Source organism: Sabethes cyaneus, chromosome 2, assembly GCF_943734655.1.
Source record: "Sabethes cyaneus chromosome 2, idSabCyanKW18_F2, whole genome shotgun sequence".
In the NCBI taxonomy this organism is placed as follows: Eukaryota; Metazoa; Arthropoda; class Insecta; order Diptera; family Culicidae; genus Sabethes; species Sabethes cyaneus.
The window spans coordinates 64,230,055-64,251,919 of record NC_071354.1 but is presented as its reverse complement, the minus strand read 5'-3'; the positions used below and the strand labels follow the sequence as shown (position 1 = coordinate 64,251,919).

Here is a 21,865-nt window from a genome sequence, read left to right as displayed (position 1 = left end):
GGATAAGTTTTCTTATTTTTTATTTTTAGGTTCCGTATTCTACTAAGACGCTCCAAAAACTTCAGAATATCACTTTCCCAGTTTACCATAACATAACAAAAGCAAAGCAAAGCTATGGGTATAAACGTCCTTCAGAACTTAACCCTTTTTTATCGTATCCCGGAGCTAACTGGGCGGGCGATGGCCATAACATAAAAGAACTTATTTTGGTATGTGAAATTTATCCCACATTTCGATGATCCACTTCAAAAATTTAAAAACTTTAAAATAGTGCCTTTTCTGAATCGGTTAAGGCAATGGTCCAGTGGACCCCCGTTCGTTTGAACGATTCCTCATGCATACTAACGGGGTCAGTTTTTAATTTGAACGTCTGGTAACCCTAAATATGCTGGAGCTTGTGTGAACTGGCTGCCCTACTCTTTGTTATTGTTTTGGTGGTTTGATTCAGTTGGCAGTTGCAAGCAGCGAATATTTCATTCTCCGATCGGATTTCTACCATAATCGTTGGGAAAACGCAATGTGAAACAGATTAAACACGCTAGATCAGTACAAACAAATCGTGTTTATGTGCATTGTCTGCATAGGCAAATGATGTCATATTGAAAATGACATTTGAACCATTTTTAATTTGCACGTCGTGCAAACCAACGGGGTTCAAATTAAAAAGTGTTCAGATTAAAAACGGTCAAACGAACAGGGGGCCCAGGTATAGGATTCGACGAAGCACAAAGAACGATGCAATGCAAGAGGATGAAAAGTGTAATTGAGTCAAATCTACTGAGAAATGAAAAAATGCACATGGTCTCAATTTGATTGATTTCGATTGCCCAAAGAAGTGCTGTAGGCTCGTGACAAAAGATGAGCACGTAACAGTACGTCGGAAGTTTTGGAAACTTGACAGCTACAACCCAAGAAATTATAAATCATAAGGTGGTGGTGGACACTACAAGAGGAAAATATCTTCGGAGCACTCAGACTCTGGCTGACTTAAACTGAATTCCGTTCAATCAGACAACGCTACGATTTCTCACCAGCACATGAAAAATGTCGAAATTTGATGGACATCATATTTGAATCGTACCTTACTTAGATGTATTAGGATTTGACCTGCATTACAATGTTCCGCAAACATACTCGGTCCTTAGCCGCTTGCCTTCAATTTATTGAAAGGCCTACACTTTAGGAAGTGCTCTACTTGATTTAATCACCCAGATTGTTGCGCACCTCTGTGTCTGAAATTTTTACCATCCGACAGATCTTGTAGAAATGTCGGGAGTACAACGTTCTCACGCATCACATCTTTATTGACTTTAAAGCAGCATACGATATAGTCGGCCGAAACCAGCTATGGCAGACAGTGTACGAATACGGTTTTCCAGTCAAACACGGTAACCATTTACGTAGATTAGTTTGTGTATTTGAGGTCGTTGAATGCCGTGGACCAAAACACAAGTAAGAAGATCCAGTAACGCACTTAAACTAGAATCAAGAAGCATACGCGGTCGTACGAAGCTGACAATGTAAAAAAAAACTCTTGTTAGACCGGTAGTTCTTTCTAGACTTGACGCTGCTCACAAAGGACATAAGCGCCCTTCATCACTTTGACTTAAATATTGTCGAAACATCTGTGACGGTGCTCGAGGGGGATCTGGGTGTGCTTATAGTTTTCGAGGGACGAATGTTTACAAAAAAATCGGACATAGCCTAACCTTAAGCAGTTTATTCATGAAATGAGAAATTATTTTCAGTTAAAAGCTATTTGACAAAAAAATCGAATTGAAATAAAATCAGACAAATGTTGAAATTTTGCCTCACAGTTGACATCGAGGTATGTTATGTGTTCGAATCTCGGCTGGGAGAAGCTGTAAAAATCCATAGGATCGAGCCTCTTCGAGACGCGGCCAGGGTCGAAATAAGCTAACAATTTATCCTACATGCTTTTCAAGATTGCTCTTGAGGGGGTAATTCGACAAGCGGATATCGAAAAAAGAAGTATGATTTTCAGTAAATGTAGCAAACTAAGCAGGTTACGCGTCACGGCGGAGGCCATTTGCGCTTGACTGAAAGCGGAAGCTAGGAGGATTGGGTTTAAAATAAATGCGTCGAAGACCAAATACATGAATGGTAGAGGCTCAAACGAAAGCAACGAAAGCTTTTCTCGGACGGCAATTGCTGGCAGCGACGAACCAGAAGTGATAGATGAGCTCGTGTATGTGGCATCGCTGGTGGCCACGGACAGCAACACAAATGAGGAGATCTAGCAATGTATTCAAGCAGGACATCAAGGGCCCTCTTCTCACAGTCACTTCACCTCACCTAACGACTCCCCGTTTGATCTGTACTACTACTGGTGACTAAGAATCGTAAATTGTCACCTCACCTAAATAATTTAGGTGAGGTGACTGTGAGAATAAGGCCCCAAGCCTACTTCGTAAAACGGCACGATCAAGAGGCATAAACCGCCGTACGAAGCTGAAAATGTATAAACCCCCTTCTGGACCGATCGTTTTAAGGGATTTGACAATGCGCAATGAGGACATACGCGCCCTTGTGGACGGTGGACTACAACTTCAGAAACGCCTGAGAAATGGGCGACGAATAACTGACGACGGCGACAAAGATCGTACAACCAGCCCCGCAAATTTTCTTGTTTGAATCCCCAACTGCTATTCAGGATCGCTGCTATTCAGGAAGTTCAGTGGCCAAATCCCGGAGAAATGGAGTTGCGTGCAGTAGACCCTATTGCAGGCACTTCTTTCAAGTACCACATCTACTACAGTGGCGGCAAAAAAGCAGAACATGGAGTCGGTTTCGTAGTGTTGGGAAAACAAAAGCAACGAGTTATCTGGTGGAGGCCCGTAAATGACCGTATATGCGTGTTGAGGATTAAGGGCAAATTCTTCAACTACAGCCTAATCAACTTATACGCACCGACAAATGATAAATCCGATGATGCTAAGGACGAGTTTTACGACAGGTTTGAGAGGACCTATGGAGTGTCCAAAACACGACGTGAAAATCATCTTCGGAGATGCAAATGCGCAGATCGGGTATTCTTCCGTCCAGACATTGGCAGAGAGCTTTCATCTGACGACCAATGATAGCGGTATGAGGCTCATAAATTTTGCCGCGGCCAGAGGAATGGCCATCTGTAGCACCTACTTTCCACGTTTGAATATTCGGAAACACACCTAGGCATCCAAATGGAGACTCTAGCTCTCAGATCGGTCATGTCTTGATTGACGGTCGACACTTTTCGGATGTTATCGATGTACGGTCTTTTCGGGGACCAAATATCGACTCTGACCACAATCTCGTAGTGAGTAAGATTCGCGCAAGGCTGTCGAACACGGCGAAAGCTCGCACAGAGAGGACGTTGCGTTTCAACATCCAGTGGTTAACGGCAGACGGCGTAGCAGTGAAGTACGCCAGGAAGCTTGGCCAACGAATCACAGAACACCAGGTAGAAGTAGAAGATATAAATGGGCTGTGGAGGAACATCCATGGTGCCATCGAAACAGCTGTGAGAGAGGTGGTAGGGACGACGCGTTGAAGACAGTGTAACAGCTGGTTTGATGCCGAATGCCAGAGAGTGACAGATGAAAAGAACCAGGTCAGGAGTCGCATGCTCACTGCGGCAACGCGTCAAAACAGAGAGAGGTACAGAGAGACTAGAGCTGCGGAAAAAAGGATCCATCGTCTAAAGAAACGCAAGTACGAGGAGCACGTGCTCGTCGACGTAGAGGAGCGATACGCCAGCAACGACATACGGAGTTTCTATAAAACGGTGAGATGCAGGAATTTTGCCATGCCTGTGATGTGCAATGATAGTGCTGGCAACCTGCTTACCGACGAAACGGCGGTAGAAGCCAGCTGGAAAAGGCAGTTCCAGACACTGTTGAATGGAGAGGAAATTGCGGAGATCAGCAGGGACAGGATAGGAATTGTAAGCGATGGTCAAGCTGTGGAGCCACCAACACAGGAGGAGGTTAAAAAGGCAATCAGTGAGCTGAAAAACGGTAAGGCTGCTGGGAAGGACGGTATCCCGGCTGAATTTCTAAAAGCGGGGAGCGAGCGGCTGTACGAAGGAATCCATCGGATCATTGTCAGGACCTGGGAGGAAAAACAAATGTCGGAGGATTGGTTGGATAGCCTCATTTTCCCAAATTTCAAAAAGGGCATCGACTGGAGTGTAAAAACTATAGAGGAATTACATTGCTCAATTCTGCCTACAAGGTGCTTTCCCGTATCCTGTTCTGCAGACTGAGACCGACTGGGCGGAGTCCTTCGTCGGCGAGTACCAAGCTGGTTTTCGAGGGTCGCTCCACGCGGATCAGATGTTTACCCTGCGTCAGTTGCGAGACAAGTTCTGGCAATACAACTTGTAGACACACCATCTGTTTGTGGACTATAAAGCGACGTACGATTCAGTTAAACGAAATGAGCTGTGACAGATAACGCTAGAACATGGTTTTTCGACGAAACTAGTTACGCTGATTCGTGCGGCGCTGGACGGATCCAAATCATGGGTGGCATGGCGGTTGAGACCTCAGCTGCTTTCGTGACGTTGGATGGGCTGAAGCAAGGGTATGCAACCTCTAACCTGTTATTCAACATTGAAGGTGCATTACGAAGGGCAAACGTGGAAAGGAATGGAACTATCATCACGAAATCTCACATGCTTCTTGGTTTTGCGGATGACGTCGATATCATCGGAATCAACCGAAGAGCAGTGGAAGACGCCTTCAGGCCTTTTAAAAGGGAAGCGGCGAGATTGGGACTTACCATTAACACCGCCAAAACGAAGTACATGGTTGCTGGTAGGGAACGTGGGAGCCCAAGTGGTGTTGGTGCCGAGGTGGAGTTAGATGGGGAACGATATGAATTAGTGGAGGAGTTTATATACCTTAGTACACTCGTGACATGTGACAACGATGTAAGCCGCGAAGTGAAACGACGAGTTGCAGCCGCGAATCAGGCTTTCTACGGTTGAAGTCCCGTAGTTTGCAAAGTCGCGCAAAACTGGCGCTCTTCAGAACACTAATCCTCCCGGTGACCCTTTACGGACACGAATCATGGACGCTAAAGGAAGCTGATCGGCGAGTGCTTGGGGTTTTTGAGCGTAAAATTCTGCGATCTATACTTGGTGGCAAAATGGAAAATGGAGTGTGGCGCAGACGCATGAATCATGTGCTGTATCAAGTAGGTATACAAATATGCTGATATAGTGAAGGTAATGCAATATGGTAGGATGCGGTGGGCTGGACACGTGGCCAGAATGCTCGACGAAAGAGTAGCCAATACTATTTTCAGCGGAGAACCAGGAAGAGGCCGTAGACTCCGAGGCAGACCCCGCACCCGGTGGGTGTGTGCTGTCGAAGACGATGCACGTAAAGCTGGTGTTCGTGGGGATTGGAGAACGACAGCCCAGGACCGACGGTACTGGAGGACCCTAATTCGTTCGGCGCAGGATCGGTAACGGACCATTGCCACTAAAGAAAGAAGAAGATAAAAGACTGTCGTTATATATTTTACTTGTTTCACACTGTAGTTACGTTCCTAAGTGACTCTATAATTTTGCTGTACACTTTGATATACACCTGAACATTGTAAATAAAGTCCATATGAGTCCAACCGGGTATCTCAGTATAACTGCTAACCTTCGGTAGAGAGCGTAGTAGTTTCTTCATATCCTGTGAAAACAAAAAAAAATAGTACCTAGCTTGCATTTAATGTATTCTCTAGGTGTTTCTACCTGACGTGACGTAAAAAAGTCCTTGTTTCCATAGAAGAGCGTAAATGGAACGTCGATTCTGGACAGGTTGTATTCCGGAACGTTCGTCTGCTTGTAATGTTGCATATTTTGTATTATATTTTTGTAGTCGAATTGTTGAAATTTGCCTAGAAAATTCAGACAACGCGTAAATTAGAATTCGTTTGCTTTCTGTTGTTCAATTTACCCGAATCCATTAGTTGTCCATAATGAATCAACTGCTTAGTTGAGATTCCGGTTAAAATTTTATTTAGAAGTTCGGGAAGAAGCGTTTTAGCTTGCTCAGAGGAAAAGCCAAAAAATCTTGCCAGAAGTTCGGAACATATCTCACCGGTGGGTGCCTCTTCGGAGCACAAGGTACTGCCGAGAAACTTGAGTACCTTTTCCGAAGGAGTCAGCTCAAATATGTTGAGCGTTCTTAAGGTAGCCTGCGAGTACACAAAAATGTTAAATACAAAATAATATCAAAGGATTTATTAATACGAAGAAAGTTTTTGTACCCAAATTTGATCGTTGAATTTACCAAAATGCTCGACAAACTCATTTTTGCCATTTCCGAGAAAACTCAACGGGGCCATTCCGGAGACAGAGCATATCTTCCGATTATACGTCGGTTTTTCAGAGAGTAGTACCAGGATGGCCGTTACACCTTGGTTGTGTCCAACGTAGTGCAGCTGCCGTTGTTTAGAGTGTCGCAAAATGTAATCGATCATGGCTGCTAAGTCCACGGTGCCGATCTCATGCCAACTGCAATTAAATAACCAATGTCTTAAGTTTATAGCTTTGTGGATTACTTGCTAGAATTAACGCATAAATAGCAAAAAACAAGCATTTATGGATTTGCTGCACGCAAAGAGCGCGGTGAAATGAGCCACAAATTTCCAAACAGAAGCAGAAAAGCTGCTACAGTTTTTTCAGCAACCAAAAGACCGAAGGCAGAAAGTCGGCAGTGGGTGTTGCTAATTAATTTATCCCTATTTATTTAATTCGCCACGATTCCATCGTTGGCATACGGTCAGATGTAAGCTCTTTCGTGCCCCCGAGGCCAGCCACCGACCGGCGAACGTGGTGGGCTGAACGTGCGCTCATTTAGTTGCAATAATGTGAATTTAAGTGCAGAAATAATTCTGCACAAAACGGATATCCCTTTTTTGCTCTGTTCGGTTGCCGGACCAGCCAGCACCACGCCAAAGATGGCGCGCAGAAAAGGAAGCTTCCCGTGGCCTATCATACTAATGAATCAACCAAGCGGCTGGCTGGCTGGCTGGCATGTAGCTATTTGCACGGATGAAGTGGAGGTATTTAAATGGATGAAGGAATTTAGTGGAGTGAGCCATCACGCCTTAGGAAGCACGTTGCGTGGGAACAGCAGATAAGGCGTCAGTCGGACGTGTGTTGGCAGTGACATGTCTAGCAAATATGGCTATGTTGTAGTTGGCGATTTAAGCCTCCCGGCGGCATAATTCTCCATTTTCGTAAGTTACTCTTTTCTTTTTCATGCCAGAGGTCGTTTGTGCAGGATGATTTATTCGGTCAACTTAGTTGCTATATTTGTGCTACATATAAAGATTGATGGTAATGTACGAGAGCAAAATAACTAACCCACCGTTTGAAATCAATTAAGTGCCTATGTATAGTAGCAATAATTTCCTCTAATTGACCGTGATATTTTTGCTTGTTTTGCTATTCGTGAATTGTTGGTTCGCATAGCTTGACGGTAGTCGACGCGTGGAGAATGCGTGACATAAATGAATTTTCGAGTTCAGGTTTCATTCGCCTCGATTCAATTTTGACTACATTTCATTCTAATCATTATAAAAATTCGTAAATATAAACAGTCGGTAAATAAATTATTGATATAAATTATTAGTAAAGTAAAATGCGAAGCGGTCACCCGTGCGAAATGCATTGCATTGATTGCATTGAATACGTCTATCCATTCTGGACGTGTGACTATAGTGCGACGTATTGATGAAAATAGCTCGCTTCGTCCATTGGCCAGGCTGTTTCTCTTGCCATCTTGATCAATAGCAAGCAGATGGAACAGCTTTCTAAAAAAGTACAAGAGACAGTGTACACATTAGAGGTGGTCGGGTATGAAAATTTGAATACCTGAATTCGGTTCGAACCCGATAAAGAATCAAAATTAAAAACCAGTAGGCCCGAACCCTCAAGTTTATTTATTTTTTGATACCCGAACCCGACCGGAACCCGTCGGGTACGGGTACGAGTGCAGGCTTCGGGTAAATTTTCCACTACCCGACCATCTTTGGTCTACACCTTTAGCCTCAGAATTGTTTCTGGGGAACCACTTCTGGGGAACTGTCATCGACTTCCGGGCCGTAATAACCGTTCCTTCTTCAAATATTCTGGTTGTACCAGTCCAGAATTCACTCTAGCGCCAACGCGGACGCTGTAGCCGATCTGGTGAACGAATGTTTGCAGTGTGATGGACCATTTGAGGTTATTCTCTTGACCAAAATGGATGCAGACTTTAGTGCAATAAATTTCATCTCGTTTAAAATCGGTATGGATGAAAAATTACGGGACTCTGCACTGAATACGGGAATCTGGTCACAAGTTCTTCTGTTTAGGGAGTTTGAGGGTGCCGCCTTAAAAAACTATTACATCGGATAACTCCATTTCAACACCTATCGCTTCATGGATCAAATTTACTCCTGCAACGACCCAGGCTTCCATTATAGCTCTTGGATCTTCCGGAACATAGTTGTTTACCACTTTACGAGCATCACCGTCACTCCACCGTCGGTCGATCGGATGCTGGGACGCAATATTTCTGACATCATGTAGACTTTTGTTCCCTTCGCCATAATTAATCCTGGACCTGTTTGCGACTCCACCAACCCATACCCGCTTGACGTAGCATGCTACTCTAGACAACAATTCACCGTATCTCCCCCGACAACTGAGGTTATATCGGGATACAATGATTTTGGAATTATGGTAGCCCTCGACCTCCCCACCGCAGTTGAGCCATTCCTATCAATGAACAACAGCCGTCCCGGTCCTGCATGTGGGTCCCCGAAACTATCAGGCAACTGCGATAGCTCCCATAATAATTCTTCCGATGACACCGGTCTTATTTCCAGCGTTGTGCCTGATCCGTGGCTGAACTTCTCCAGTCCACTATTCAAACATGCATGGACTTCGAACCAAAAGCGATGATATTAATAATCGTTTAAACGTACATCTGGGTTGATGAGAAAATTCACTCACAACGCTTATTCGGAGGTGCTTTTTTCGTCCTTGGACGTGATCGTAACCAGTTCAACGGCAGAAAATCTCGTGGCGGAGGTGTGTTGATTGCCATTTGCAACAGGTCGAGTAACTCCATCGACGTCCCCCCTGATCATAAAATACTATAGCAGCTATGGGTAAAAGCTGTATGAGAACACAGATTTGGAGCAGCTACATTGTCAACCATAAGGAGCTATGCAAAACCCTTGACGGATATGGTCTACACACGATCGGCTAGCACGGAATTCAGCTTGCTGCCGCCAGAACGTAGCGTCGATCTTCCCTAGATCAGGTTTCATACTCTTGATGGCTGCTTCAATTTCATCCAATGAGGGTGCCTCCGAGTTGACGCGATTACTGCGACGAACTGTAGTTGTCATCATACGCTACTGGTTTTGTTGGTCTCTGACATTTCAAACTCGGAAGAGTTGTTCAAAATGTTCAGTACATCGCTTAAGCTATTCTGTTCTGGTCGGTTGGCCAGTAGCTGGCCGGCTCTGTAACTGTTTTTAGTGTCATTTTTGTATTCATCCTGGCACCACTAAAGCGGCGAGAAATATCGTACAACAAACGGACTGCTTGGATTACACATTTTCATAATTTATTTTGCACACTTTACTTGATCGGGATAACACGGTTTTTACAATACGCCATATTAAATTCAACCGAGTAACAATTTTCAATGCGAGTGTTTTGGTAGAGGGATAGCCCGGGTCAAGCTAACTTGTTTTGCATTTTGTAGTATTTTTCTTGTACTTTCATATGGGTAATAAATGGCTTGAATATATTTGCATGTTTGGGAGTTATTACTGTTGAAAATTGGTTAATTTTGAAACGAAAACATTAATTTTCTCCGCAAATATTGACGATAGCAAGTTACTATATTCTACAAAAGTATGTAATTTGACTGTTAGAAAATCTTTGCCGAACATGTCTAATGCGTATAAATACTGTAAAAAGAACTGTGCTCAAAAAATTGATTTTCGTAAAGTCTCCATAAAAATTGTTCTTTATCTCTAAAACTATAATAGCTAGAAGGTTACTTTCTTTGGCAAAGTTCTTTATAATAATCTTTTTAAAAATTTTGTAGAACTTTGTTTTGCTGTATCTCTTACTGTTCAAAAAATAAATTTTTTATCTAACTTTTAGGGGGATTAATCAAATAATCGTTCATGCCATATGAAAGAGCTTTTAACGCTGAGAAATTTCTCTGAACATACTTAACCAGTATAATCAACCATTTCGGCGCAATTAAAAAAACGCGTGTTCTGATACCAATGGGACCACTGTGCGGCGGTTATTTCTGGTTGGCTAGGGAGTTAGTGCAGGCTTTTTTGTCCCGCCTACAAGCTCGCTCAACAGCCCTATCCAGTTCGGCGTCAAGGTCGGAGGTAGTTAGCGAATTCTAGCTTGGTCCACTGGTGACACCGAATAACAAGCTTTGAGATTCGGAGACATCCACGTAACTTGTATTTACTATGGTCTTCACAAGCGATTGCGCTCGAATAGACTAAGCCCCTGTACAAAACTCTCATCAAATTGTTCTCTACGGGCATGAAACGTGTACAAAGCTCGAGAAGGACCTGCGTGTGCTTGGAGTTTTCGAGAGACGAATGATATAAACGATCTTCGGTTGCGTACAGAAGCATGGAGTATGGAGTCAATGGATGAACCATGGAAAGTACCATGGAAGTATGGAAAGTACTCAGTACTCAAATAGCTGCTATTAAAAGTTGTAATTGTGGCCTTGGCACGTTGCAAAAATCAAAGTCATGGGTATAAACGTCCTTTAGAACTTGATCCTTCTTTATCGACATATTTCACAGCCGGTTATTAGAGTACTGGATAATTATGGGGCTAGTTCAACGATCCTACTGACACTATGGCAGCACCGTCTAGCCGAGACTCCAAAATCGAGATGACCAAAAATGGGTCAAAATCGTACCCCGACGTTAACTGGGTGAGTTTGTTGCAAGAATTCCGGATAATTGCCCTAAGAAGATGGTGTTTGCTTCAATATCGCTAGGTATAAAACGGGCAGGAGCACAGCGAATGAGACGGTTTGATTAGATGGAGCGAGACGTGTCGACTAGTACACGTTGTCTAAGGAATTGGCGAACGGCCCAGTAAACCATTTGGTTTGTATATCTCGATTGCAACTGAGATATACGAAATCATATGTGAACGAAAAAGTTATATTTCACGCCATATAAGAGCATATATGTACCAAAGTGGAGGCGATATATGTGCGAAAATTTCGACAATTATTTGTAATTCTATTTTGCGTAGTTTTTATAACATGCAACTAAATACTCCTGAATATATGATTAAGATATAATCAAATATTGCAATCGTCTATACTGCTTTATAATTCACAGTCTAGAATTGTATATGAAGACACGCACGACTGCAAAACAACTTATTGTTCACTTCCATTTGACATACTCTAACCATTATACAATTCCATTGTGAAATTGACATGAAAACGATTTAATTTGAACTTTCTATTACGATTTTGTGTTATCTGGAGGCAGCATAGTCTAATACGGCAACTGTTCAGCAGTTGGAAAATAATGTTATTCCCATAAGACAACTTCCAAGCAATGCTATATGAACAGTCGTCATCCGCTGCGCTGTGAGTCTCATTCTTGTGATAAACTTTGGAGGAGCAGCACCTGGAAGGAAAATCGGGTAAACCGATAGATGAGCGGTCGGGTGTAGTTTCGGACGGAAATCTACTGCCATAGTAATAAAGTTATAGAGACTCATCACTAGCGCAGAACTCTATTGCAACAGCCGCAGCGCAGCCGAACGCAAATCTGCCTTTGTTCACGACAATGGCGCAGCAGAAAAAGAAAACCTGAAAAAGAACCTGAACTTAATAGATCGCATGAAACTTTATGAAATAAATCAATTGCTTGGATTGCTTGGTATACCTGGTACTTGGTATAACTTGCTATTACTGGTATTCACTCGAAAACAAGCGGTAAATCGCTAAAGTTGTTTTTCTGCTACTACATTTGCTCTACAACTGATTGTCCCAATTTACTGGATCTTTGGTGCGGAGGTCTAACTGTGACATTTGAGAGTTTGTGTTTAAACAACTCTAGTTATGATCTTAAATTATTAGAAAAATTGTCCTGACGGTTGCAACTTTGTTATTTTGAATCATTTACTTTCATACTATTGACCGTCAGTTGTAAGTTTTTAATGTTATTTATCACCTAAAAGAATAATTTTTAAAGCAATACTTAGATGATCATTCAATCAATAAATAAAGAAAATATAAAGAAAGAAAGCTATCGAAACAGAGCAGTTTTTAGCATGCAATAAGGCCATTCCAAATTATTTTTAAAGTTAGCCCTGCCCTTTGAAATAGACTTGAAAAATCGGGAGGCAAAAAAGTTTATGGGATATAATTTTCACGTTTAAACATTAAATAAAAATGTTTAAAACGCATAGTTTTATTTGCTCATTTAAAAGAAAACTTTTTGTTTTTTTAAGGATTTAGAAGGAGGAGAAACTACCGGAGGAATTGTTGGCCATAATTACCGCGGTATAACGGTAATATGCAGTACTCTCCTTGATTTGGATTCGGGATAGACCCAATAGCGAGAGAATTCATAATGCGCTACCAGATGGGGTTTTCACACTTCAACCAATCTTTTAAAAATGTTAGCTTATCAAAGCTAGTCCGGAATTAGCGACGTGCTAGGTGTGCGCTTTGGGAGTCCCCTATGAAATGGGAAATAGGAAAAAGGAATTTGGAAATAGGAAGAGGAAATAGTGAACAGGAAACAGCTGCGGGATAAGCGCAACTGAAGGTGTTAAAATTTTGTTGTTGTTAACGTTAGTTGTTATAATCATACAATGTGAAATTTTTCATTGCTAAAATCAATCACGGGTGACAATGACATTAAAATAAGGTGAGTATAACTCTATAATGAAAGCTTAGCTTAGCTTAGGTAGACTGCCCGTAGTTGCACTCCGTGATTGGTCGAACCAGTAAGATTGCACATAGAACCAATTGAATGGTGCTTGGGAGTAACTTGACATTTTCATTGTGCAACTTCTACTGATTCAAGACTTACATGGGAAAAGGAAGGAATATTAGTCCGATACTTATTGTTGCTAGAGACCGCGGGTACCACTGCATCTCCACAAGGAGCACGGGATGGGATCTGTGTTAGTAGTGGTAGGTACAAATTAGGGTTCATCTTGGTAGATAATATAATCCAACGATACAACGCCCGCGTTCATTACAAAAACTTTCCGCGATCGCCATTATAAATAGTCGTTTAGAAAGCGCGTGCGACGTTTTTGGGCCTGAATGCGACTTGATGCTTTGGATATTTATCTCTGTAAGTAAAACATAAACTAATCCCGCGTGAATCCACTGTATGAGCGGATAATATTGTATCCGTCTTATCAGATGAGGATGAGGTTTCTTGCAAAATCAAGATAACGATTTCAAGGTGGTCATCAAAATCACGCGTTCTAATTTGTTTACGAACTGTTACATTAAAAACTTTACTGTTCCGCGAATTTACCGTTTCGCAACAAAAATCATGCAAGCAACGTATCTAGGCACCCACCCACCACAACGGCCCTCGGCCTGAAGGCCATAGTCAAATATTTTTGTAAACTAGCTGACCCGACAAACTTCGTATTGCCACAACCTAAACTGTGTTGTACATAAATCGTGAATCTCGGATGATCTTTGTCACAATCTCAAGTTTTGCAAATTTCTGAGGAGTTCATAGGTGGTTTAATATATAAATTTTCTTCACAGTAAAGTAGAAAATAACTCCGCCATTGCTTAGCCTGATAAAATAAAGCGGATAGCATATAAAAATTCGCCATGATTATATAATATTTCGCCAAATAGCAATTTGCGGAACACCGTTTCTCGGTTGTTGTTTGTATGAGAGTCCTTATCCCCCTACCACAGGGGTGGGGGGTGTCAAACCATCATAAAAAAAATTCCTGCCGCCAAAACCCCCCACATGCCAAATTTGGTTCCTTTTGATTGATTAGTTTTCGAGTTATGTGGAAATTTGTATTTCATTTGTATAGGAGCCCCCCTCCTAAAGTGGGAAGGGGTCCTAATTCACCATAGAAAAAATTCTTGCCTCCAAAAACTTTCACATGCCAAATTTTGTTCCATTTGCTTGATTAGTTCTCTAGTTATGCAGAAATTTGTGTTTCATTTGTATTTTTATAGGTATAGATTACAATACAAACTACTATTCAAAACTACTGGCTCGAATTTCAAACTGCGTAATTGTTACAGCTTCGCACAGCTTGTTGTCAAAGTTTTTGCAACGAACGAGACACGACAGCAAACGATGCTGATCCCTTGCAATAAGATCCTGAACCTGAGCACCTCAGCACTATTAGCGAAAACTAAGAATATTAATTTGCTTCATGAATGATTAGAATTAAATTAAGAACATTGACCATTGCGAAACAATTTCAAATTCTTGGTGATTTTAATGAAGACGTAGATAATCACACATTGCTAACTGGTTCACAATACCTGACAGCAAAAACCATGAATAGTGAAACCAATAAAGCAATTTGGTCCCTAAATTGGTAAGCATTACCTCTTACCAACGCAGATGTGTAGAGATGTATAACTATAAGGCAAATATAAAAAGCTGGACACACTTTGACTAATTGTTTAAAAATATCGGAAGCATAATGTGCCCACACATTATAGTTTTGTCGATTTTAAGGCAGCATATGATATAGTTGATCGGAAATTTCAAAATGGTGGCTCAAAGCTGGTTAGCTTAGCTTAGTTTAGGTAGACTGCCCGTAGTTGCACTCCATGGTGATTCGACGGATCACAGCTACTCTAGATTAAGTGTCGTGTTACGTGTGCACTTTGGGAATCCTCCAAGAAGTTGGAAAAAGGAATTATAAAATAAGAAATTGCTGCGGGCTAAGCACAAATGAATTTACACAAAATTGTTTGCAATTAACTATTAATTGCTATTATCAGACAATGTGAAACTTTTCAATGACAATGAAATTGAAATAAAGTGGGTATAATTCTATAACGAAAATTGAGAAAGTTATAAAAATTGTAAGCAACAAAAACTGCCGTGGATCACAAATGTCACGCAGCTTATACGAAATCTTGCAAAGTACAATTTGTTGTGCTTGAAGTGATTTTATGTAGGTAGGTACCTAGATGTGCTATTAAGTTCTAATGATTATTCTCCAATTTTAGTTGCAATTTTCACTACACTCACCTGAAATCCCAGAACGCTGCCGTTTTGGGGCTCACAGTAAGATGCTTCCGCGAGTATCGGGTTCCACGAGCATTCCCTAACCAAACGTCATACCCAGCATCGGCTAGCACAAAGGCCAATCCGTTGTCCGGTCCTGTCACAACGAAATCCGCAGCCGTCGAGAACATTCCGTGCATGAGCAGAACAACCCCACGAAAACCTGCTGCGCCCTTCGACGATAAGACTGACTCGCCTTCGTTGTCTTCCTGGAGAGCTGGATCAGGTATGCGATGCAGTTTCAGAGTGTAACCATCCTTCGTAATGATTACGTGGACATCCAACGGATAACCCGAAGCTTCGATTGCCTCCATCTGGAGAAAGATTCAGGAAACTTCATTGCAGTACATTTTGCTACAAATTAGTGCCTTTACTTTGAGGATAAATAGGGGCAATAACTTGAAGATTTGAATCTAATCTTCATTCCAACAAATTTTACCACTAAATCCGGTTCGTAGCCACCGGCCGAACGCCGTATCCGACTGACTCTGGCCCCAAAGGTCTCGTTATCCAATGAACAACCATCATCGCCTGTTTGATGATTGCAACCACTTGCCCTGGTGTTGCTACTGGTGCTGCTGCTGGTTTCGTCGATGTGGATAAAGCTCGGTATTACAATTAAAACTAATTGTGGAATAACTTTCATCGCACATGGGCGGTAAATTTTCGGTACTGCTCGATGCAACAACGACCGACTGTTTCTGGTCGTCCAAAAGTAGGTATGGTACGATTCGGACCCGATAGTATTAAATGACCGACCGACCGACAGAGCAGGGAGAGATAGCGAATCGAATTTACTGCCACCATCGCACCGTAGAGACCGTAGAGGTGCCGGTCATCCACACTGGATTCAACTTTGCCGTTTCGTACGGAGAGGGTTCACCTGGTTCGGGGGGGTATCCAGTCAGGAGGTGGCGACTAATGTCACAGCTTCGTAATCATGTAGAATACTGAAGCTGAGCAAAGGCGGGCAAGTGCGTTTTCTAAGCACAAAATGAAACTTTGCTAACGGAATTCGCGAAATGCAACTTCGAAGTTGTTTGTTTGTTTGCATATAAATGAATGAAGTGGTAACTCAACAGGATTCACTTGCCCGGTATCGCTCATATTTGTTATTGCAGATCCAAAAGCGTCCTCCAAAGTTGAGCAGTAATTAGTGCCTTACGTGGAGCGTTGAGCGATTTTCAGTTTTATGTTTTCAAATTATATTCAGCGCAGCGTTTTGATTCAATCAACTGACCGAAGTGAGTCATGTCACTAATCGTAGTTTAGCTGGAGGACAGAAACCTGATGTATAATTAACAGATTATAAAGCAGCTCAAAGGAGGGCGGGGTACAGTTTATTATATTAATTAATTTTCCAATCCTAATCCTTTGCTCTGAGCTTCATGTTAGAAATATAAACATGCAGCCAACAAGAGCACAAGAGCAAACTTATTATTTCTAAACTTCTTTAAATTGGAAAAATATTCTGTACAGCATGAATAAAAACTCACAACTCAAGTCATCCATTCCTTAGCATCTTTTCAATAGCAAGCGTTACCGCAAAAATTCGATCTACGAAACAAAATAAAACCAAATCCCCTTTTTGCTGCTGATTTTCAATTGAAACAAAAGAGAGCTTTCATCGGTAATGAATTCAATTTTCACTTCATACAAATACCTACTCTGCATACTATCAATCAGTTTGATTGGAAAATAACAGCATGATTGTCTCACAAAAAAATAGAAAGAAACAGCTAAACATACAAATTTCGTCTAAGCATTGGTCCCTGTCTATCCTAGCAGGTTCACCATTCGCAACTTTTCGGAGTGAACCAGCCAACTCCTGAAACGCAGTTGATTGATCGATTGATTAAGAAGAGTGATTGCGATTCGATTTGTTATCTTTATTTCAGTGGTTCCTTCGTCTCGAAAAGCTCGGGATTTGTTGTTTTATTCTCTGTCTCATCTCTAGGCAGTCCTCCGTTCTACAGCCAATGCAATGCCAATGGGTGAAGCCAAATATTCTCGTTTTCTCTTAATTTAATTGAAACTTGCCATCCTTTCGACGTGGATCGCGGAACGGGTCTGTTATTCTTTCGTCTCACTCAAAGGCTCGAATGGTTTTCACAATTTGCTCGTTGAAAGCTAAGTGCAGAGTCTTTTGCAAGCAAGTTGGCGTAGAACTGGCGCTCCCATGGCTCCATCAATCGAGTATCCCTATTCAAATTGGGCATGCATGCGCTGTCTTATTCGGCGGAATTTGTGCGAGTGCCGGAGGCAAAGGATACGATACATTTACATACAGTCGAGTCCCAATCACCATTGCCATCATCATCAACAACGCCATCATCGTGACAGTGGCAAGAGCCACCACACCATCACATCGCCGAGGAGAAGCAATTTTATCTGATTAGCATAAAAGCGAATGGGAAATTTTATGCATAGACATAACATTTCGGTATATCGGAACGACTTCATCTGTGCAGCTTCCTGAGCGGCGCCGACGGTGCGACGCACGGAAGAGGTCACACGGTGCGACAGCGCAGTTTATACAACCATTAGATCGCACTCTAGAACATATGTTAGCGACGCAGTTTAGTGGAACTTTTAATGGACTCTACGCCATTCTTGACGCAGCGACGCGAAAGCGGATGAATTTCGACGGTAAATCCATTTAAAAACTTCTGCAATTAATCGAATTTGGAAATTTATTCTGGCAGTGTGCATTTGCTAAGCGGAATGAAATTAGAATATCGATGAGTGCTTAATCCATCGTCGTTCTTCCATATGGCGGTTTTTGGTATTTGAACTTCGAAATATTACGTAGGTACTTTTGTATTTATTGACTACACGGTTACACCAAATTGTATACATTTAACGTATGCATTAGAAAATGAGCTTTTTTTCGGATGGTGCTAAAAACGAAAACAGCTAATTGAGTTTGATAAATTTCCCATTGAAGATAATTATATTAGCTTACTTGCAAAAACATTCTATGCCCTTGCGAGCGGCCTTCCGGTAGTTAACCGAAATATTCACCATGGCGGACGAAAACATGCGACATGTTTGTCAGTGGACCGACGTCAGATCCGGCCAGAACACTGCGTCTTCGCCCTTATGGTATTTCTTGACGAACGACGCAACTTCCGGCAGGCACTTCGTACTGTAAATTTCTCTGTTCACGGCCAGTCCGGAGCGAAAAAAGAGCGGCTTTGATATCCTCTTCTCGCTGATTGTCAGCCACAGCAGCACCTTCTTGGGGAACTTGGTGTGTGAAATGAACTTCACCTTGGAGCCCACTTCCTTTGTGGGGGAAGTAAAATACGAAGTTCCCTTCCAGTCGTGAGTCGTGAACCATCCAGGATGAGATAGGTCTAGTCGTCCATCATCACCGCCACGTCGCGTTTCGCCGGGAAAATCCTCTTGACCATGTTATTCGCCTCTGCCGCTGCGTCATTACCTGCAGCTCCGAGACCAGTGGACTGCCACTTCCCGACATGTATGTCCATGTTCGTCAGGTACTTTTTCACTGTTTGGCCGATTGCACTGACCTCCCGACTAAGCGCACACAGCGATGTAGCCACTTTTCCCTCGGTCTTCCTCTTCAGCATCCTTTGGAGCTTCTTGTCGCTCAGGGTTGTCGACCGTCCGGAACCGGGCTTTCTTTCGATGCTCTGATTGTTGTCCAATAGTTCCAAGATGTTGTAGATTCCGGAACGGGCGTATCCGGCTTCCACAAAGTGCCGCACGATGTCCGTTTCCGACGCGCCGGGATACCGTTCTTTGAACGCGCACATGTTTGAACGGTGTAGCTTCACTGTTTCCGCCATCACGGTTAGAGTTCAACTGATAGAGTTCAACTGATAATTGATGCTGCTTGGGTAGTTTCGTCAGTGCGTGTGAAGGTAAACCCATGAAAAATCGGCAACTTTTGTTCATTTTTTTTTAATGCAAACGTTAGTAATTCAGTAAAAATCAGAGAGGTTGTGTACAAGACACGACCGCATATATAGCTGACGCAGGACTACGTAAGTCTCTTTGTAGTGATAGTAGCATGTATTCATGCTTGTAATCATTCGATTCTTCATGTATGCATGCTATATACAACATATCCAGCTTTTTACGAGCCATAATGGCGGACGTGTTCGTAATATTTGAACAGCATTTTTGACATTTCCCTAATACATCGCACGTTTTCTATTCGTACATTCCTTTAGTTTTACCGTGAACACGCGGAAAGAAAACGTGCGATTTATTGGGGTAATGTCAAAAATGCTGTTCAAATATTACGAACACGTCCGCCATTATGGCTCGTAAAAAGCTGGATATTCTCGTGCATGAAGTTCTTGCTTGCTGTATACCGTGTACCCCCGTTGGTATGGCCTTCTTTAATCTGAACATTTTTAATCTGTACCCCGGTGGTATGAATGCGTTCACATTAAAAACCGATCAAGCGTCACACGCAATTGACGGTAAAGTGGACCGGTAAATTAAAAAAAAGCAAAAAATCTTAATGCGTTTCCTCTTGCTCAGGAGCTTTGGCAATATAGCTCATATGCAACTTATCTCTCTCCAGTACTCAAAATAGACCATTTTAGTCGAAACTGCCGAGCCAATTTCGTATTATACAAACCGAACCTTTAGAATTCGCGCATGTTTGAGATGTTTTCAAAACGTTTGTTTTCGTCAAATCAAAACAACAAGTTCATAGGGTGCGCGTCTTGCGCGTGTGTGAAAATGAATAGAGTTACCAAATATTCAGATTAAAAATGAACTCGCCCAATCTGAACGAGCTGTTTTTCATATTAGCGGGGGTTGAGTGTATAGTTATTATGTACGTTTGATCAAAGCAAGCAGATTTTCAATGCAAGGCAGACTGATAATCCAGAAGTTTGAACGTTATGCTGATGAATACAGTGAACCCCCGTTCGTTTGAACGATGCCTCATGCAAACTAACGGGGTTAGCTTTTAATTTGAACAACTGGTAACCCTAAATATGCTGGAGCTTGTGTGAACTGGCTGCCCTGTTCTTTGTTATTGTTTTGGTGGTTTGATTCAGTTGGCAGTTGCAAGCAGCGAATATTTTATTCTCCAATCAGATTTCTACCATAATCGTTGGAAAAACGCATTGTGAAACAGAGTAAACACGCTAGATCAGTACAAACAAATCGTGTTTATGTGCATTGTCTGCATAAGCAAATGATGTCATATTGAGAATGACATTTGAACCATTTTTAATTTGCACGTCGTGCAAACCAACGGGGTTCAAATTAAAAAGTGTTTAAAAAATTAAAAACAGATTAAAAACGGTCAAACGAACGGGGGTCCACGGTATTAACAGCACTGGCTGCAGCACATTTTTCCAACACAGATATCAAATTCGCCTAGGTTTAATCGTCTCGCAGTAAAGAATTTGCGATCTGTTGGGACAACGAACTTGTGTCATTTTTTCTGGCACACTTCCCTAACACAGACATCAGATTGGACTAGGTTTAGTCGCGTTCGTAAGAAATCTGTTGTCTCGTGGGGGCTTTGTCACTCTCTCTGGCGTACTTCCCAAGCAAGGACATCAAAATGGTCTAGGTTAAACCGCGGTGTTACGAAATCTTGTTGAAATGAAGAAACTTTGTCACTTGTTTTGGCTTACTTCCCAAGCACAGATATCAAATTGGTATAGGTTTAGATCATCGTAAAGAATATTCCAACCAGTCATGAAGCGAGAATTCTGGTAAAACATAGGTTTATTATTTCCAATTTTTCAATAGTTCAACATCAAGAATCCATACTTTTCTTCAGTTGGGTCAATTCTTAGAAGATTTTCCGATCTATTGGTGTAAGAATATTGAAAATCGATCGGAAAACCGCTGAGCTATTAGCGCTCAAAACCTTTCATTTTTCGTGACGCTCGCATTTTTCGATTTTTTGGAATGACACCCTATCTCAAAACTTGCCGTAAGACGTAGTCCTACGTCAAAAAGTGCCACGAAATTTAAAAGTGCTCCAATATTGTTCAAAATTTTAAAACACGAATTGTTTTTATTCGGCGTTCAGGATGCCCCCTTCTGAGTTATGGTGCTCCGAAAAACAATATTTTTGCCCTGCCCATGTACTTGCAGTTAACTTGTCGATCGTAGATTCCGTTGTGAAGCGCAAAAGCCCGTTAGTGACTACAGTTGTGGAGAATCGAATACTCCATTTAAGGCTATAGCCACAAACATTGCCGTTGACTGTCGGTGGGTTTTATGTCGGTATTCTAGTACGTCGAGGTCAAGTAGACGGTGACGATCTGGGTACGGTGGGAGGTCCTCAGGATTATGTTACGGTAGATGTCGCAAAGCAATCCGGATAAATTTGCCCTCGTTCGATACGCAAATTCCATGTTAGTTGCTGTGGATACCATACTAAGCTACAGTTTTCAAGCAGTAGTCGAACAAGGGCGTAATATGATGATTTGAGGCAGTATGGATCCTTGAAGACCCGTGCAATTTTCAAGATAAATTTAAGCTGACGCACTACTTTCGAAATAATTGCTTCGTGGTGTGAGCTAATGTG

The 21,865-nt window shown here is 42.1% G+C and overlaps 1 protein-coding gene across 1 annotated transcript; it reads right to left on the bottom strand.

Moving 5' to 3' along the window:
• Positions 1-5,540: 5,540 nt before the first annotated feature.
• LOC128735499 (lipase 3-like) lies at positions 5,541-15,641 on the bottom strand. Its single transcript, XM_053829979.1, has 5 exons — positions 15,292-15,641; positions 6,274-6,520; positions 5,961-6,201; positions 5,756-5,901; positions 5,541-5,693 (listed from the first exon to the last, which is right to left on the bottom strand). The coding sequence occupies exons 1-5, from the start codon at positions 15,639-15,641 to the stop codon at positions 5,541-5,543; spliced, it is 1,137 nt and encodes a 378-aa protein (XP_053685954.1).
• Positions 15,642-21,865: the final 6,224 nt, after the last annotated feature.